This window comes from Schistocerca serialis, chromosome 1 (genome assembly GCF_023864345.2).
Source record: "Schistocerca serialis cubense isolate TAMUIC-IGC-003099 chromosome 1, iqSchSeri2.2, whole genome shotgun sequence".
NCBI classification, from domain to species: domain Eukaryota; kingdom Metazoa; phylum Arthropoda; class Insecta; order Orthoptera; family Acrididae; genus Schistocerca; species Schistocerca serialis.
Genome location: NC_064638.1, coordinates 1,025,161,418 through 1,025,180,173, shown reverse-complemented (window position 1 = coordinate 1,025,180,173; position 18,756 = coordinate 1,025,161,418). Strand labels below are relative to the sequence as shown.

The 18,756-nt window shown below is 40.0% G+C and overlaps 1 protein-coding gene across 3 annotated transcripts in view; it reads left to right on the top strand.

Annotated features, from left to right (window-relative positions):
- The window catches only part of LOC126413549 (uncharacterized), a 241,448-nt gene that overhangs the window by 123,216 nt on the left and 99,476 nt on the right, over positions 1-18,756 (top strand). For all 3 annotated transcript variants that reach the window (XM_050083275.1, XM_050083273.1, XM_050083274.1), the window contains one exon: positions 7,040-7,127. In XM_050083275.1, the coding sequence (XP_049939232.1) occupies positions 7,040-7,127 (88 nt within the window). The remainder of the gene's footprint in view (positions 1-7,039; positions 7,128-18,756) is intronic.

Here is an 18,756-nt window from a genome sequence, read left to right as displayed (position 1 = left end):
ATCTACACCAACTTTAACACAGTTTCTTTCCCAGGTGAGTTTAATGTGAAGAAAAGTCACTGTGGCAAATCTGCCTTTGCGTGGTGCTCATAGTGTTTGGAATATCTGTGTTTCGAATGGTTCTACAATCGACATCTTCTAATGTGAATGCACCAAATCTTCCTGAAGAATTAACATATGAATAAAATATGTGAATAAAATATCAGAATATGAGAACTTTAAAAAGAGTGTAACCTCCTCAACACACACACACACACACACACACACACACACACACACACACACATTTTACATAATAAATTTGTGACACTTGTAGTGAAACCCAGTTGTAATTTTACAATTAATATAACATCCTTGTGCCTCATAATTAGATAAGAAACATTCATGTATTCACTTTCTGTGCAAATGGGTAGATTAATGAAAACATTAAAAATAATAATTGGATTTCGAACAGGGGGGCACAGAATAAAGAAGCTGTGATGCTGATCACTGAACTCCCATTTCATCTGAGGGTATAGTGCAGTAAAAGACACATAAAGTACCTCAAAAAATCTGAAAAATTTTAACTGTCAGCTTTTCAGAAATGGCTGAGTATCTGTAGGTAAGCCAAGACATGTGTTTGACTTCTCTTCCAGTGAGCGAAGTTCCTGGGAAATCGGGCAATGATACGTGCTGTGTTCTCTTTGTAAGTACTGTACATATTGTATTCATGAGTTCACATTTAAGGGGTTTTGCGGGGAGAGGACAAGGACCACATTTTTAACTTCAGCTGGGAGCAGTGATGTGGCACAGTGTTTTGTGCAGTACTGACAACTTAGTTTTTGTGCCAATGATCTGCTGTTGTAAAATTATCACATGGAACTAAAACAACTGGTGAAAGTGCCTTTAAAAGATGATTACGTTGACATGTGATACAAAATGGCTTCAGCACAACTCGTGTGCAAGACTTTGCACCATAGTTACTAGAATGCATTTCAGTTTAATTAGTTTAGTTATGTCATCTTCCGTAGATCATTTTCACAATTATTTTACTGATAGGGTGTGGAACTAGTCAGATACACACATGAGTAGTGCTAATATTAATGTTACTGAAAGTTTTCGTTCTACACATGCAACTGGATATAGTGAGGGTTTTTTTTTTTTTTTTTTTTTTTTCCAAAATTAAAGGAGAGTCCATTTTCTGAGAACCAATTAATAATTCTTAGAAAGACATCCAAACAATAGATTCAGCTGCTTTTTCTGGAATGGGATTTATTATAACACTCATGTCATCTGCAAAAAGTACTAGTTCTTCTTGCTGAAAGTTAAGTGAGGTCACTCACATGAATAAGGAACAGCAAGGACCCAAAATTGAACCCTGTGGGACTCCCTGTGTGATAACTCCCCATTCACTAGAATTTACCACCCTTCCAACACTATTTGTGTTATTCAGCACAACTTTTTGCTTTCTGTTCGTTAATTATGATTCAAACCAACTGCGTATATAGCCTTCAGTTCCATAAAACCTGAGTTTTTCTAAGAGTGTGACATGATCCACACAGTCAAATGCCTTGGGGAGATCACAGAAAATACCAACTGGTGATAATTTTTTATTTAGGGCTTGTACTATTTGATTGGTTAATGTGTAGATAACATTCTCAGTCAAATAATCCTTCCAAAATCCAAACTGTGACATGCTGAGTAAATTATTTTCACTTGAATGGGAGACTACTCTTGAATACACAACTTTTTTGAATATTTTAGAAAATGAAGTCAGCAATGAGATTGGTCTATAATTATTTAAGTCACTCTTGTCCCCTTTCTTATGAAGAGGTTTGACAATTGCGTATTTCAGTGTGTCTGAAAAAATTCCCTGTCCCAGCAAAGCATTACATATATCCCTAAGGACTCCACTTATTAAATTAGAACAACACTTCAAAATTTTGTTAGAGACTCCATTAACACCACATGAGCTCTTGTTTTTCAGTATATTTATAATTCCCTTAATTTCTGTGGGGGATGTTGGTGCTATTTCTAAGGCCTAAAGTCCTGGGTATGACTTTTTTAAATATTTTTTTTTGCTTCTTCAACTGAACCCTTTATCCCTATTTTTGCTGCTACATTCAGAAAGTGACTGTTGAAAAGACTTGCAATTTGTGAATTATCACTCACAACAACATCATCATTGAGCTTTATTCCTATGGTATGCAGTGCACTGTCCGGCTGCACCATCTCCCTTTTGACAATATTCCATATAGTTTTAATCCTATTATCCACATCATTAATTTCTGTCAGAACACATAAGCTTCTCGACTTCTTAATGACTTTCCTTAAAATACTACAGTATCTTTTGTAGTAAGCAAGTAACGTCGGGTCCTGACTTATTCTGGCCTGTCCATAAATTTCCCTCTTCCTCTTAAACAAATCTTAATTCCGTTAGTAATCCAAGCTTACTTGCCTTTGTAATGGCTTTTTTGGGTAATGTTTCACGAAAGCAACTCTCAAATATTGAGACAAATTTACAGTGGAATAAATTGAATTTGGCATCATCATCATTTTCTGTGTGCAATTCATTCCATTCCATTCTACCTCTTGTAGGCTGCTCTCAAAACTGTGTACCCTGTTAACACCAATAAGCCTTCCTAGCCTCGTATGAACCTTGCCTGAAACCTGTAAGGTGCTATATGTGTCATTTCCATTAACTGTGCATCATGATCAGATAGCCCATTAACAACTGGGTACACATTAATTGTTTCTGCCTGAGCACTGTGTATGAAAATGTTATCGACAAGTGACCTACTCTCCTGCTGCATACGAGTTGGAAAATTTACAATAGATGCCAGATTGAAACAACCAAACAAAGATTCTAGCTCATTTTTCCTGTCTGTATCTTTTAAGAAATCTACATTAACATCACCACGAACCACTAAGTCCTTCTTATTGTCTGACAGGTAGCTCAATAATGCCTCTAGATTTTTCATGAATAGCTGAAGGTTACCTTGAGGGGATCTGTAGATTGTTACAATTTTTTATAGAAGTATATTGCAGTAGCAACTCACAAGCACATACTTCAGGATATGGTCTACACAAAATCTATTTGTTTTCAATATTTTTGACTTTGTGTCCAGTTTTTATATAAGTAGCAACTCCTCCTTTTTCCATGTTGACTCTACATGAATAAGATGCTGATCTGTAATCCTTAAATTTAACTTCTCCATCCCTGCAGTTACATGGTGTTCAGAGAGACACAAAAAATCTATACCTTCAGAATTTACCCCATTTTCTAGGCACACAAGAAGCTCATCTGTCTTATTTTCTGATCCTCTAATGTTCTGATGAAATGCACAAATTTTATTTCTTTGGATACTGTCAAACGGGGGTGATTTTGGACGGTTTTTGTCATTATTTTGATTGTAACTTTCATATATATTGTTAGATTAAATTGATTGTTATGGAAGTGGTAGGGTATATGTGTAACAATAAAATATCCCAGAGCCAGAAAGTGTATGTGAAGGGTATATTTATCTGAGGCAGTTAAGTAAAGTATCTGAAGTCACCCCATGGATTGGGGTGATTTCGGACACATGTGTTTTTTAAATCTCTGTCCGAAGTTACAGTATATAGAGGGTGAATTTGGACAGTTACTGCCTTTTTTAAATTCTACATGCTTTTTATTTGATTTTGGTTACATTTTACAAATTTTAAGGGTAGCCATTTGTTAAAAATAAGTAATATGGAATGATATAATGAATTTTATATATTACAGATAAGTTCTGCGTGAGCTCATTTAATATTTTCGCTTAAGCGAACAGAAAGATCTTCCTGACTGTTGTTCGAGGAATAAATGCACCTATTCTTCTCCTGGCAAAATTATTACGAAATTGCTTCTCTTTTCAGACAGATTTATCAAGTTAGCCTTTAACTAAATATCCAATTTAGTGACGGGAAATCCCCAATGTGCAGCCCTCAAGATACCTTGCTTCAGCATTTATTCTTCTTCTTTATTTAGCACTGGCTGTCCTACCCCCCCCCCCCCCCCCCCCCCCTCCCCCTCCTCGCTCCCCTTTCCCCCAGATGTGCTTTCTGCACTTCATTTTGTAGGGTTGATTTAGGTATACCATACAAATCTCACGCTTTTCTGTATGATAATTTACCACTCTGAATATTACGAACAGCTGTATCTAAAACTTCCGGGTCATACTTACACCGTACTGTAGCACCTCTCCTGCTCTTATTCGTTCTTGGCATTGTCCGAAATCACCCCCCACAGTACACAGTTTTACAAAAAGCATCGTTATTTTATAACCTAGCACAAGAAACTCGACAAACTTGTACAGAAATTGTCTCAATCCTCATAGCTACTGAGCGCATCAACAATTACCGTTACAATGACTTCCCACTTGGCGCAACAATAGGAAGTTTCCACTTCACGATAATGCATGGATTTTTAACACTGAGACTGTTCGTCAATTATTCCTCTCCCAGGCTGTGGCTAAGCCATGTCTCCGCAATATCCTTTCTTTCAGGAGTGCTAGTCCTGCAAGGTTTGCAGGAGAGCTTCTGTAAAGTTTCGAAGGTAGAAGACGAGGTACTGGCGGAAGTAAAGATATGAGGACGGGGCGTGAGTCGTGCTGGGGTAGCTCAGTTGGTGGAGCACTTGCCTGCGAAAGGCAAAGGTCCCGAGTTCGAGTTTCGGTCTGGCACACAGTTTTCATCTGCCAGGAAGTTTCATATCAGCGCACACTCCGCTGCAGAGTGAAAATCTCATTCTGAAGTAACTCTTTGTTTCTATGCAGTGGCAAAGAGCAAATAAGCCATACTGTCCGAATTCGCCCCGGTGTCCAAAATCACCCCGTTTGACGGTACTGCTGCAGACATCATGGCACTGTTCTGTTTTAATCTCTTTCAATACTCTCTGTCTGTAACCTGACTCTAACCTAAAAAATGTGTCCCTCTGACTCCAGTAATCACAGGTATTTTGTCTTGTGTACAAGTGGCCCCTTTTACATTTTAACATTCAGTGGCTGTGTTTTGAAGCAAACAATAGATCACTAGAATTGGCAGCAGTGAGAGATGGCGTAAAGTAGAGCAGTCTTTCCCAAGTGGATCTAGGATGCTTGACTTGATCAAGATTCCTTCAAAATCATCATTGCTTGTTACCTGGGTTGATCACTGTTATTTTGATAGTGCTTTATAAAAGAGTTGAAAATATCTTCTAAAAAACTAGTACAATAATTTGTAACAAAGAATACCAAATATTTGTGATTAAAGAGAAATGTTCTCTTCTTCTGAAACTGGATAAAAGTAAATGAAACAGCCAGCTCAGTGCATGTCTGAATACTAGGGGTGTATACAGAACCCTTGGAGTACGACTCTTAGTCTCACTTGTCTAGGTTTTTTTGTACCTTTATCTCACTGTGACTATCAGTGCCCTTTTCTTTACTGATGTGTGGTATGGTAAATTTTTTTGGAGTGTGCCATTGAATGCAATGGACATAGTAAATACAACTAATTGTGTAACAGAAAAATCTCTGTATTTTTAAAGCTGAAAGAGCCTGTGATGGTTCGCCTTCTTTATCTCTTCGTTGATTGTCCTTGGTGTCGATGTACTGCGTTGCTGCATTGGCTGAAAAATGGAATGTGGAAGTATAACACTGACTGCTTTAAATGATGTAGCTGACAGGTGCACAGTTGCGTTTCACAATTCTTTACTTTCACTGTTCACAACCCCAATAATACACAGTTAATTGGCCAGTACACTATTGTTTAACTTTCGATAATCCTCATTAATAGGTTGCAGGCAAACCTCCACATACTACTACAATAGTTTACCGTTGAACACCTACGAGCAGTAAAACCTAACCACAAAGTTCACAGGTCTTGAAGAATAGAAAGATACGTATGGAGCAGACACTGTCATTGTTTTAAAACATGGCCTAATTGTGTAACACTTATTTCACAGTTAAGTTGAAGCATTGTTGTTGTTCTAACCAACTCAGGTTTTTTATCTGAAACTTGGCCGTGGACTGTCTCGTGACCAAAAACCGGGCCCTTATATATCCTCACAATAATAGGTGCTGAAACCACACATTGTTCGAAGGTAAATTTACAAAAATTACTATTAAAACTTAACTCATTCGATTAACTGAATACATCGAAAAATTGGTTTTTTTAACAGTTTCTTCTACTACAAGAGTTAAGCTGAGTTATTTGTTTAAATCATGAAATTAACATATATAGTTATGCAAACAATACTTTTGACAAAACTGTTAATTCCTTTGGAATTAATCGAGGGCTGGCTTTGCTAACATGTTTTCGAATAGAGCCAAATATATACTTTAAGATTATAATTAGTACAGAATTTATATTTGTTTATAAGTCAGCAATAGAATTTAAGTTATGAAACAATCACTGAGTTCACCCTAAAATAAAATTATTAACTATGAATAGTCAAAATAACTCAGGAAATCAATTACATACATAAAAGTAAGCACAAAATTAGATCTTGTTTTATATTCTTTAAAACTGAGGGTCAATCTTTCTCTTTTATGGAAATGCAGATTATACTCACATATGTCAATAGTAATTAGGTAAGAGTGAAAAAACTAATTTAAGGAGGCAGATGGCAAAACAGGAGGGGAAGTAAAAATATCCCAGCTTGCATTGTCACAAGCCACATAGAGATTTATAGAGTATTCAGAATACCGTTATGCAGGAGCTATTTTATTTAACCTTACTAACTCTTGAATACCACTAAAATAAACTGAAACTGTTCTTCCAAAAAGTTATATAGGCCTACAGTTTGTTGTAATAAGTGACTGTGTTACAAATAAATGAAACTTTATAGTCAGTCTATCACTGTCTCCTCAAATGAAATGTCATCTTTTCCAAAATATATATACTCTGGTGCTCGGTCTCAACAGATCCTTTTATAATCAATTGCCTGTAACTGTTAAGTTGTATTATTGTGTTACTAAAACTGTAGTAAAATCATCAGTAAGGTACTAATACAGCTGATAAATACTGTTGCAAAACTCTCATGATTTAAATTTGTTTACAGATATGCTGAAACCCAAATTGGAGATGGAAAAACTATCTTTACATGTTTAAGCAATTGTGATGCAGAGTTCAGTCTCAAGATGTTGCAGGTGATTGATCATTAATGCATGATGGAATAATATTACAGTGATTCAGACCTGTTCATTAATTAAGTGTAATAATTTTGCTTGTAGTTAATGACACACATTGATTTCTTTGTTGAAATTATTTGAGATAATGGTGTGATTGAGTAGTGTGTTTCCAATATGAGAGATCCTGTCTTTTGTTGTGTGAAACAGCTACCAATTTTGTCTTTGATATGAGGTGAGTTCAAAAAGTAAGGTGACCTTAAATTTTTATGAAAAATTATTTATTTATTCATCAATATTCATGTTGTAAGTAAGTAATCCCCCTCAGATAAAATTCACTTGTGCCAATGCTTTTCCAATCGTTGAAGCACTTCTGAAAAGGACTTTTTGGTACAGCCTTGAATACTTCCAGCAATGCAGGTTTTTATTTCCTCAATCGTTGAAACTCTTCATCCTTTCATAGGTCTCTTCAGTTTTGGGAACAGGAAAAAGTCACAAGGGGCCAAATCTGGTGAGTCATGATTGTCAGGTTGTTTTTGGCCAAAAAATCTCTCGCAAATAACGATGAATGGGAAGTTGCATTGTCGTGTTGCAAAAGCTATGAATTGCTTTTCCACAATTCCGCATGTTTTTTTCGTATTGCTTCTCACAAACGTTGCATAATGTCAAGGTAATACTCCTTACTGACCATAAAACCTTGAGAGACACACTACGCCATGGTCATTTGGAGGGGGGGGGGGGGAGGGGGGGGGGGGGGGGGGGGGGGGGGGAAGAAAGTGAGCAAAACTCTGATATTTGATTTGAGCAAACTTGGCATGCTTTCTTGGTCTTGGTCCTCCGGGATGGTTCAATTGCTACAATTGGGCTTTGGTTTCAACGTCATAACTGTAAATCATGTTTAATCACCAGCTATGAACCTTTTGAGCAAATCAGGATCATCTCCATTGATGTCATTCAAGAGCTCCTGAGTGATACTTGTGCAATGGTTCTTCTGATCAAATTGAAAAGTTTTTGGAAGAAAACATCTCGAGCCCAAGGCATCCGAAAAAATGCATGACACGAGCCGACCGATATGCCAACATCCTCAGCAACTTCTCTTAAGGTAATTCGACAACTTCCAAAACAATTTTTTTCACAGCTTTGACGTTATGATCTGTTGTTGATGTGGTGGGGCTTCCAGAGTGAGATTCATCGTTGGCATCTTCTCAGCCATCTTGGAAGAGCTTGTACCACTTGTAAACTTTATTTTTACTTAGAGCAGACTCAATGTATGCCACTGTCAACATTTCAAGTGTTTTACAGCACTTGATTCCATTTTCCACACAAAATTCGATGCAAATTCTTTGCTCCTTTTTTTATAATAATCGAAATCGCCGAGCACATTAAAAGATGAGTATCCTTTCTATCTGTCAAAATTAATGAAGTATGCTGTACACTTGAAACTGTGAACATATGTTCGGAACAGCTGTACTAACGTAACACTAAAAAGATCGATAATGGAACACACATTGCCCGTGCAATTAAAAGTCATCTTACATTTTGAACAGCCGTTGTGTACTATAACTGCTTAGTTTTCTCCTCCTCCTCCTCCTCCTCCTCATCATCATCATCATCATTTCTCTTTTAGATGTTTAAGATCAGTTTTGTATGATTGGGATTTCTTCAGTTAGAGTAACAATTCTGACAGTGCCCTCAAAACACATGTGAAGACAACCTTACAAAAAACCAACTATGTATACAAAAATTGTAGATCATATGCAAATGTCTATGCAGTAAGTACTTATAAATGCAATGTCACGGAAGAACATGGTCTACAGTTTTAATATCTTATAGCAGGTATTGTAAGTTGGCAACCAGCAGTATGCTTCCTTGGGAGTTGCTACACTGTCAATCTATCTTAGAGCACTAAGTAAAATTAGAACAGGAAACAAGGATTGAACAAAGTGACACTAACACATTTATTTCATATAAGAGCTTTTGACCAAGAACAGTATGGAAAATAACATATGAGGGTCACTCCGAAAGAACTATTTCGGGAGTTCTTTCACACTATTTTTTTTTTTAAACCATCTTTTATTCTACATGTTTGGAAGTTTTACAGCGTGTAGATACATTCTTCAGGAACAATATTTTCATTCTCCACAAAATTTCCATCCCTGTCTACTGCCTTACACCATTTTGGAACCAGTGCCTGTATACCCGCTCGGTAAAATTCTGGATCAACCTGTTGGAGCCACTGTTCGCAGCGTGCACAAGGAGGTCATCATCTTCAAACCTTGTTCCACGAAGAGAGTCTTTCAGTTTCCCAAAGAGATGATAGTCACATGGAGCCAGGTCAGGACTGTAAGGCGGGTGTTTTCAGTGTTGTCATCCGAGTTTTGTGTCACTTCCATGGTTTTTGACTGACGTGTGGCCGTGCATTGTCATGCAACAGCAAAACATTACTGCTTTTGCCGATGTGGTCGAACACAACTCAGTCGAGCTTGAAGTTCTTCAGTGTCGTCACATATGCATCAGAATTTATGGTGGTACTTGGCAGTGTGCAAGTACGAGGCCTACTGCTGTGAGGACAATCCTCTCAATATTGCCGTGCCCACTTTCATCATGTAACCTGCTTGCCCACGACTAACTGTACTGTGATCGACAGCAGCATCTCTTGGGATGTTTCCCACTGTCTCGTTTTCACAGCACAGGAATTCTATGACAGCACATTGCTTCTGATGAATGTCAAGTGTAGCAGCCATCTTGAAGACATGCTGTGACGGCATCACTCACGTGAAAAGGTTGAACTAATGTTTGAAACAAGCACGAAGGATGTATCTACACACTGTAAAACTTTCACATGTGCAGATTGAAAACTGGATTTTTACAAAAATAGTGTGCTTTTCTTTTGGAGTGACCCTTTGTATATAGTGATAATGAGCACTAGGACTACCTAAGATGTAACTGTGAAATCAAGGGTCTGCGGAAAACTATCCATTCCTTTTGTTAACTCTATGAAGCTATGTAAATCACTGTTTTGCTTGTCACTGAATGTGTATACGAACTGCCTATAATCGCATCACTACTGGTAAATTATTCATATTCTTTGATTTGATTATTGCAGCAATTGCACTAAAGGGCAGTATAGTTTATTGGTGTCAAATGAGATAGTTCGTCTACTATTTGCTTCGTGAGATAATAGATGAAAATATACACTGTTGAGCCATAATGTTATGACCACTGCCCACCACAAGATCAAATGCTGCCTGACAGTGTTGCAGGCATGTTACATGGCAAGGAAAGTACATAAATAGAGCAGAGAAGAATGGGAAATCATTCTAGCAATAATACAGGCTGCAAATTTGGTAATACACTGGTATGACCGATTTTTGACACAGGGCAGATTGTTGTTGGCTAGCACCAGGGAACAAGCATATGGAAAGTGGTTGAAGGACAACAAAACCACAAATAGGCAACAATGTGTTAGATGCCTGCACCTCATCACAGAATGTGGTCAGGAGCTTGCCCACTCTGTAAAGCAGGAAAATTAGATTTGATGTCGGAGTATGATGTTGGTGCAGGCATAAGTGTTCCAGAGCACACTGTTCAGCACATGTAGAACATGGAGCTCCACAACAGACGACGTCCCCTATGTATTCCCAAGTTAGCCTTCTGCTGCAAGCAGTTTGTCAGCAGTGCACAAGTAGCAGCAAGTAGCTTACCGTATTTACTCGAATCTAAGCCGCACTCGGAATCTAAGCCGCACTTGAAAAATGAGACTCGAAATAAAGGGAAAAAAATTTCGCGAACCTAAGCCGCACCTGAAATTTGAGACTCGAAATTCAAGGGGAGAGAAAAGTTTTGGGCCGAACCTCCAAATCGAAACAAAGTTGGTCCATTGTAATATGAGACACAATTAGGTCGAATGAATGACGATACGGCTACAGTAGTTTGGTTTGAGTGGTAAGCTTAGCAGTTAAGCTTTACCAGGTAGTCATTGCTATGCGTCAGGCACTCCGTCCGTATTTATACGGGTACCCTTCGTTTTTCAAGTGCTTGATCTGATAAGTGCCGTTTTCTTTGTTATAGGTGTTTACGTCACTCTAAGCTGAAAATGCATTACTGTAGTACTGTGTCATGCATTGTTTGTGTCGCATTCTGATAGTGCGGTGTTTACGGCCTGTCGCCGCTCGCGGCATGGCTTGCTTTTGTACGCGCTACCGCCGCTTACAATTAAAAAAAAAAAAGAGAGAGGATTCGTCTCATTAGTGAAACAATGGCAAGAGACTGCTATTGTTGTTACTTACATTGCTGCTTTCTTTGATAATGATCAACAAGAACCAAATAATAGACTGCATTTGCTAGAACATGTTCTGAACGAAAGTTAGGCGAAAATTTTTCTCCGTTTGGAAATCTTTGTGGCCGCTTCTTTAGTATATCAAATTCTGCACAGAAATTAGAGTCATCTTAGATTTAAAAATCTAGTCAGTTGCCGTGCTTCATTTCTGACTGTATCACTATTAGGCATAAAGAATAATACGAATATAAACATGACACGATACGTATGTTCTTCCGCTTTTGCTGTTGTCCCACTCTAGTTTCATAGTTTATTAGGCAGACAGGATTTAAATGAGGTAGCAGCAAACACGAAAAAATAAATGGCAAAATGTTTATATTCGTATTATTCTTATGGAGAAGAGAATACTGCATGTGATTCACATTTCATCAGGTTACTATTAGCAACCATCTCTTACTCACAGGTAGGAAAAAATTCAGAACATAGAGTTGGCCATATTGACAAACATCCCAAACAGTCTTGCCAATCGGATTTTCGTAAGCACATTGAAATTCTGCTACATTCGAAGATGAACAACACGGAATTTGTATTACTTCTTTAGATAATGTATGAAAATGCAAGTGGTCGAAACTCGGGGCGGAGAAAAAAAAGCTCGTCTTCCACCTTTTTTTAAAATTTATTTACTGACGCAGAGGTTTTGGCGCCAGTATTTGTCTTTGTGCCTACAAAGCACGCCTGTGTTGCGCTACATATAGTTAGTTGTGGCGGCACCGACCAACATTTTTCAGAACTTCCGCTTGCTTTACACTCGATTCTAAGCCGCAGGCGGTTTTTTGGATTACAAAAACCGGAAAAAAAGTGCAGCTTAGATTCGAGTAAATACGGTATTCATATAAGTGTTGTAGTGAAATGGAAAATTTGTTTGAGTGTTCTTAGCGGCACTTGTTTAGTTAAATCCGCCAAATCATTGTGTAGTTTCATATTTAGCAGGGGCAGATTTGCATTTTAATATCTGTAATGTGTAAAGTCACGTAGGTCATCTGTCATTTGTTTATTTCTTTCAATAGTCTTTGTACATTTCTGACAGTACAGTTAACCTTCTGCTGCCGAGCAGTGTGCAGGTAGCAGCATTACTGCATTTACTAGGCAGTCTTGTATTTTAATAACTGTTTAAATTTTGTGTCAAATTGTTTGTGCTCTCTGTAGATTTGTTCAGACGTTCTTTGCACAACAGTATTTAGCATGGATAGGGACTGTGACTGCTGTGTTCGGATGCGGGCTGAGTTGGCATTCCTTCGCTCACAGCTTCAGGCAGTGTTGGCTTCGGTCACACAGCTTGAGGCTGTTGCCAATGGGCACCACTGTGGGGGGTCCGGACAGGGGTTTGTCAAGGACAGCCAGCTCGTCCCACACATCCCCGATCGGACTACGGCTTTGGCTCTGCCCGGGATACTGCCCACATTGAGGCTGATCCCCCACCCGTGGTAGAGTGGGAGGTCGTCTCAAGGTGTGGCAGGGGGCGAAAGACATCCGGAGGGCTGAACGGAAGGCCTTTCCAGTTTGTCTGAATCTCAGGTTCTGTCTCCGGCTGATATTGATCTTCTGCCAGACATGGATGCTTGTCCTGTCCAGAGGTTGCCCCTCAGTCTGCAAGATCCGGCAGTCGCAGAGGGTGGGCTTACTGTAGTTGGGAGCTCCAACGTCAGGCGCGTAATGGGGCCCCTTAGGGAAATGGCAGCAAGGGAGGGAAGAAAACCAATGTGCACTCCGTGTGCATACCAGGGGGAGTCATTCCAGATGTGGAAAGGTTCCTTCCGGATGCCATGAAGGGTACAGGTGCACCCATCTGCAGGTGGTTGCTCATGTCGGCACAAATGATATGTGTTGCTATGGATCGGAGGAAATCCTCTCTGGCTTCCGGCGGCTATCTGATTTGGTGAAGACTGCCAGTCTCGTTAGCGGGATGAAAGCAGAGTTCACCATCTGCAGCATCCTCGACAGGACTGACTGCGGACCTTTGGTACAGAGCCGAGTGGAGGGTCTGAATCAGAGGCTTGAGATGGTTCTGCGACCGTGTGGGCTGCAGATTCCTCGACTTGCCGCCATAGGGTGATTGGTGTTTCGGGTTCCGCTGGATAGGTCAGGAGTCCACTACACACAGCAGGCGGCTACACGGGTAGCAGGGGTTGTGTGGCATGGACTGGGCGGATTATTAGTTAGATGGCCTTGGACAAATACAGAAAGGGCAACAGCCTCAAAGGGTGTGGGCAAAGTCAGGACATGCGGGGACCAAGCAGCAATCGGTATTGTAATTGTAAACTGTCGAACCTGCTTTGGTAAAGTATCGAACTTCAAGCGCTGATAGAAAGCACCGAAGCTGAAATCGTCTTAGGTACGGAAAGCTGGCTGAAGCCAGAGATAAATTCTGCCATAATTTTTACAAAGGCACAGACGGTGTTTAGAAAGGATAGATTGCATGCTACCGGTGGTGGCATGTTTGTTGCTGTTAGTAGTAGTTTATCCTGTAGTGAAATAGAAGTGGATAGTTCCTGTGAATTATTATTGAGTGGAGGTTATACTCAACAACCGAGCTAGGTTAATAATTGGCTCCTTTTCCCGACCTCCTGACTCAGCAGCATTAGTGCAGAGCAACTGAGAGAAATCTGGAATACATTTCATATAAATTTCCTCAGCATGTTATAGTCTTAGGTGGAGATTTCAATTTACCAGATATAGGACTGGGACACTCAGATGTTTAGGGCGGGTGGTAGGGACAGAGCATCAAGTGGACATACTGAGTGCACTATCCAAAAATTACCTTGAGCAATTAAACAGAGAACCAACTCATGGAGACAACATCTTGGACCTACTGATAACAAACAGACCATGAACATTTTGAATCAGTGATCATAAGGCCGTTGCAGCATCCTGAATATGGAAGTAAATGGGAATATAAAAAAATGGAGGAAAGTTTATCTGTTTAGCAAGAGTAATAGAAGGCAGATTTCAGACTACCTAACAGATCAAAACGAAAATTTCTGTTCCCGACACGACAATGTTGAGTGTTTCTGGAAAAAAGTTCAAGGCAGTCATAAAATGCGTTTTTAGACAGGTACGTGCCGAGTAAAACTGTGAGGGATGGGAAAAACCCACCTTGGTTCAACAACAAAGTTAGGAAACTACTGCGAAAGCAAAGAGAGCTTCACTGCAAGTTTAAACGCAGCCAAAGACACTCAGACAAACAGAAGCTAAACGATGTCAAATTTAGTGTAAGGAGGGCTATGCGTGAAGCGTTCAGTGAATTCGAAAGTAAAACTCTATGTACCGACTTGACAGAAAATCCTAGGAAGTTCTGGTCTTATGTTACATCAGTAAGTGGATCAAAACAGCATACCAGACACTTGGGACGATAATGGCATTGAAACAGAGGATGACACGCTTAAAGCTGAAATACTAAACACCTTTTTCCTAAGCTGTTTCACAGAGGAAGACTGCACTGCAGTTCCTTCTCTAAATCCTTGAATGAATGAAAAAATGGCTGACATCGAAATAAGTGTCGAAGGAATAGAAAAGCAACTGAAATCACTCAACAGAGGAAAGTCCACTGGACCTGACAGGATTACCAATTCAATTCTACACAGAGTACGCGAAAGAACTTGCCCCCCTTCTAACAGCCATGTACCGCAAGTCTCTAGAGTAACTGAAGGTTCCAAATGATTGGTAAAGAGCACAGGTAGTCCCAGTCTTCAAGAAGGGTCGTCGAGCAGATGCGCAAAACTATAGACCTATATCTCTGATGTCGATCTGTTGTAGAATTTTAGAACATGTTTTTTGCTCACGTATCATGTCATTTCTGGAAACCCAGAATTTACTCTGTAGGAATCAACGTAGATTCCGGAAACAGCGATCGTATGAGACCCAACTCGTTATTTGTTCACGAGACCCAGAAAATATTAGATACAGGCTCCAGGTAGATGCCATTTTCCTTGACTTCCAGAAGGCGTTCGATACAGTTCCACACTGTCGCCTGATAAAGTAAGAGCCTGTGGAATATCAGACCAGCTGTGTGGCTGGATTGAAGAGTTTTTAGCAAACAGAACACAGCATGTTATCAATGGAGAGACGTCTACAGACGTTAAAGTAACCTCTGGCATGCCACGGGAGTGTTATGGGACCATTGCTTTTTCACAATATATATAAATGACCTAGTAGATAGTGTCAGAAGTTCCAGGCGGCTTTTAGCGGATGATGCTGTACTATACAGAGAAGTTTGCAGCATTAGAAAATTGCAGTGAAATGCAGGAAGATCTGCAGCGGATAGGCACTTGGTGCTGGGAGTGGCAACTGACCCTGTGGCAATACATTACATTTGCCTATGTTAATAGGCAAATTTAATGTATTGCCACTACATAGAAAGGAGGATCCTTTATTGTATGATTATATGATAGCGGAACAAACACTGGTAGCAGTTACTTCTGTAAAATATCTGGAAGTATACGTACAGAACGATTTGAAGTGGAATGATGATATAAAATTAATTGTTGGTAAGGCGGGTGCCAGGTTGAGATTCATTGGGAGAGTCCTTAGAAAATGTAGTCCACACAAACATACACACAAAATTCAAGCTTTATATATATATAATAGAGGGAAACAATCCACGTGGGGAAAAATATATCTAAAAACAAAGATGATGTGACTTAGCAAACGAAAGCACTGGCAGGTCGATAGACACACAAACATACACACAAAATTCAAGCTTTCGCAACCAACGGTTGCTTCATCAGGAAGGAGGGAAGGAGAGGGAAAGACGAAAGGATGTGGGTTTTAAGGGAGAGGGTAGGGAGTCATTCCAATCCCAGGAGCGGAAAGACTTACCTTAGGGGGAAAAAAAGGACAGGTATACACTCGCGCGCACACACACCCATATCCAACCGCACATACACAGACACAAGCAAACATTTGACCTCAATCTCAAGGTGTGCTGCATGCTGATGAGATGCATGGCTGTTGAGGTGGAACAGTCGTTAGCAGGCAACCTCTGGGGAACCTGCCCCACCGATAGCTACAGTCTTGAAACAGGGGTGCCTCCTAACGACACCCAGAGACATTGCTCAGACGCTGGCAGAGCATTTTGCACAAACTACTGCCAATGCAAGCCAGGATCCGGTGTTTTGTCGCTACCGTGAGACTGTTGAAAGAGCAAAATTGGACTTACGGTCAAGCAGTTCTGAGGCCTCCAACTCCCCTTTCTCCATGTGGGAGCTCGAATTGGCAGTGACTGAGACTTCTGACACTGCACCAGGTCACGACCACATCCGGTACTCCATGCTTCAACATCTGCCAGCGGCGTCAAAGGAAATCCTCCTTGAATGTTTTAATCTAGTATGGCAGACAGGCGTGTTCCCCACCTCATGGAGGGAGTCAATTCCCATCCCTCTCCTCATATGAGGAAAGGACCGCACATGTCCCAATAGTTATCAGAGTATCGACTTAACGAGCTGGGAAAGACCCTGGAATGGATGCTTAACTTTCGTGTGGTCTGGCTTTTAGAGACCAGGCAACTTCGTAGCTGCTCTCAGTGTGGATTCCGAAAATTTCGGTCCATGGTTGACAACTTGACCCTCCTAGAGGCGGCTATTCAGCAGGCTTTCCTCCGTCAGCATCACTGTATCAGCATATTCTTTGATATTAGTAAGGCATACTGTAACATTACGAGTCAAGACAGCTGTAACGGAACTTGAATAGCGTAAAGTTATCGTTAAAAACGCACGCCGCGCGATTTGTTATGATTTGGTCGGTCATAATAGTAGTAACATGCTTTTGAATACAATTAAAATATAATGGCGATACCTGTTTAGCGTTATTGGAAATAATATGTAATAAATTAATGAGTAAGGTTGCCGATCCTATATGAAGAGGTAAAATTGGGCATATTAAGGTGTTTTGCTTTATATCGACTAAGCCGATGATACGGCGTCTTTTTTCCCGTTTACTCTTAGGAAAAAAAGAAAAAAAAAAAAAAGAAAACAAGTAACGAAGTGCTAATTGTGCGTTGTGAAAAATATAGGGGCGAATTTTAAATAGCTACAGTGTATAATCAGACTAACAAATGGACATTCAGTTACGCGAAATAGCAGACAGTGAAGTGTGGTCATTAAATTGAGTACACCTACAGGGCGGTCAATTCCAGGATAAGTCTATTCGCGTCTCATGAGGCACGCGGTATTGAGACCGTTTTTTTTTTTATTATATCACGGAGAGCGGGCTTCAATTTATAAAAAGGAGAAAAGCTGTATCATTATCATTGACTGTTGGTGTTAAGCAACCAAAACTGTTCATCAAAGGGTTTCGGTGAATGAGTGGTGAATGCGAAATGAAACTGTGAACGAAGTTAAATAAAGCAGAAGGGACAAGACAGTTTGGTCGTATCTGTTATTATTCCATAAACCGTAACATTTATTCTCGTTGTACGAAGCCTTTATAGACGATCGTTATGACAATTTGCTTTGAAGGGATCTCGTTACGAGTTAAGTTTTGGGGACCTGGTCAACAGGGGATAGTTCGTAGATCTTAACTACTGCAGCTATTCTGGAATCAGGTGCTACCGTGACCGTTGTGTGTTGTCTATGGATTAAGGTCATCATTTCTCATGCTCTAAGATCGACGCGCCTTTCCTCTTGGTATAATGGTGTCTCACGGTAACCACGACAACGCCGATGGCGAAGGAAGATACGGTAGAATACGATACTACTTGGAGACACTGTATACTCTCACAACTGCTTCAATGAGGCTTTCGTGGCCATCTCCCCATTTTCATTCGGTCTTCCCCTTCTCAGCAGTTTTCTCAGGCCCGAGTTGGTGACACACTGTCTGATCAATTTGAGCAGGAGAATGGTGTCCACCAGGGCAGTGTTTTAAGTGTTACCCTCTTTGCCATAGCTATCAACAGTATAATGTCTATGGCAGGGAGTCCAGTATAGTGCTCATTGTTTGTGGACAACTTTGATGTTTTCTGTTCCTCCTCCAGTGTTGCAACGGTGAGCCAGTGATGGAACAATGTACATCTGATAACTGTCATTCCAGTTACAAAAATGCATAGCTGAGATAGGTGTTGGACCTGATGATAGTCTGCTTCTAGACTGAAATCGATCATATCTAGTCAGATGTTCTGTTACAGCTGTGTATTGCATAATGCAGTTCTGAACTTTCATTAAAGCTATACACCACCACCTTTATAAAATACTTATGTCTCACTCACCAGTATTATGAAAAGAAAGATTGCTACTCACCATATAGTGGAGATGTTGAGCCACAGACAGGCACAATAGAAAGACTGCTAAACAAGAGAGCTTTTCGGCACACACATTCACT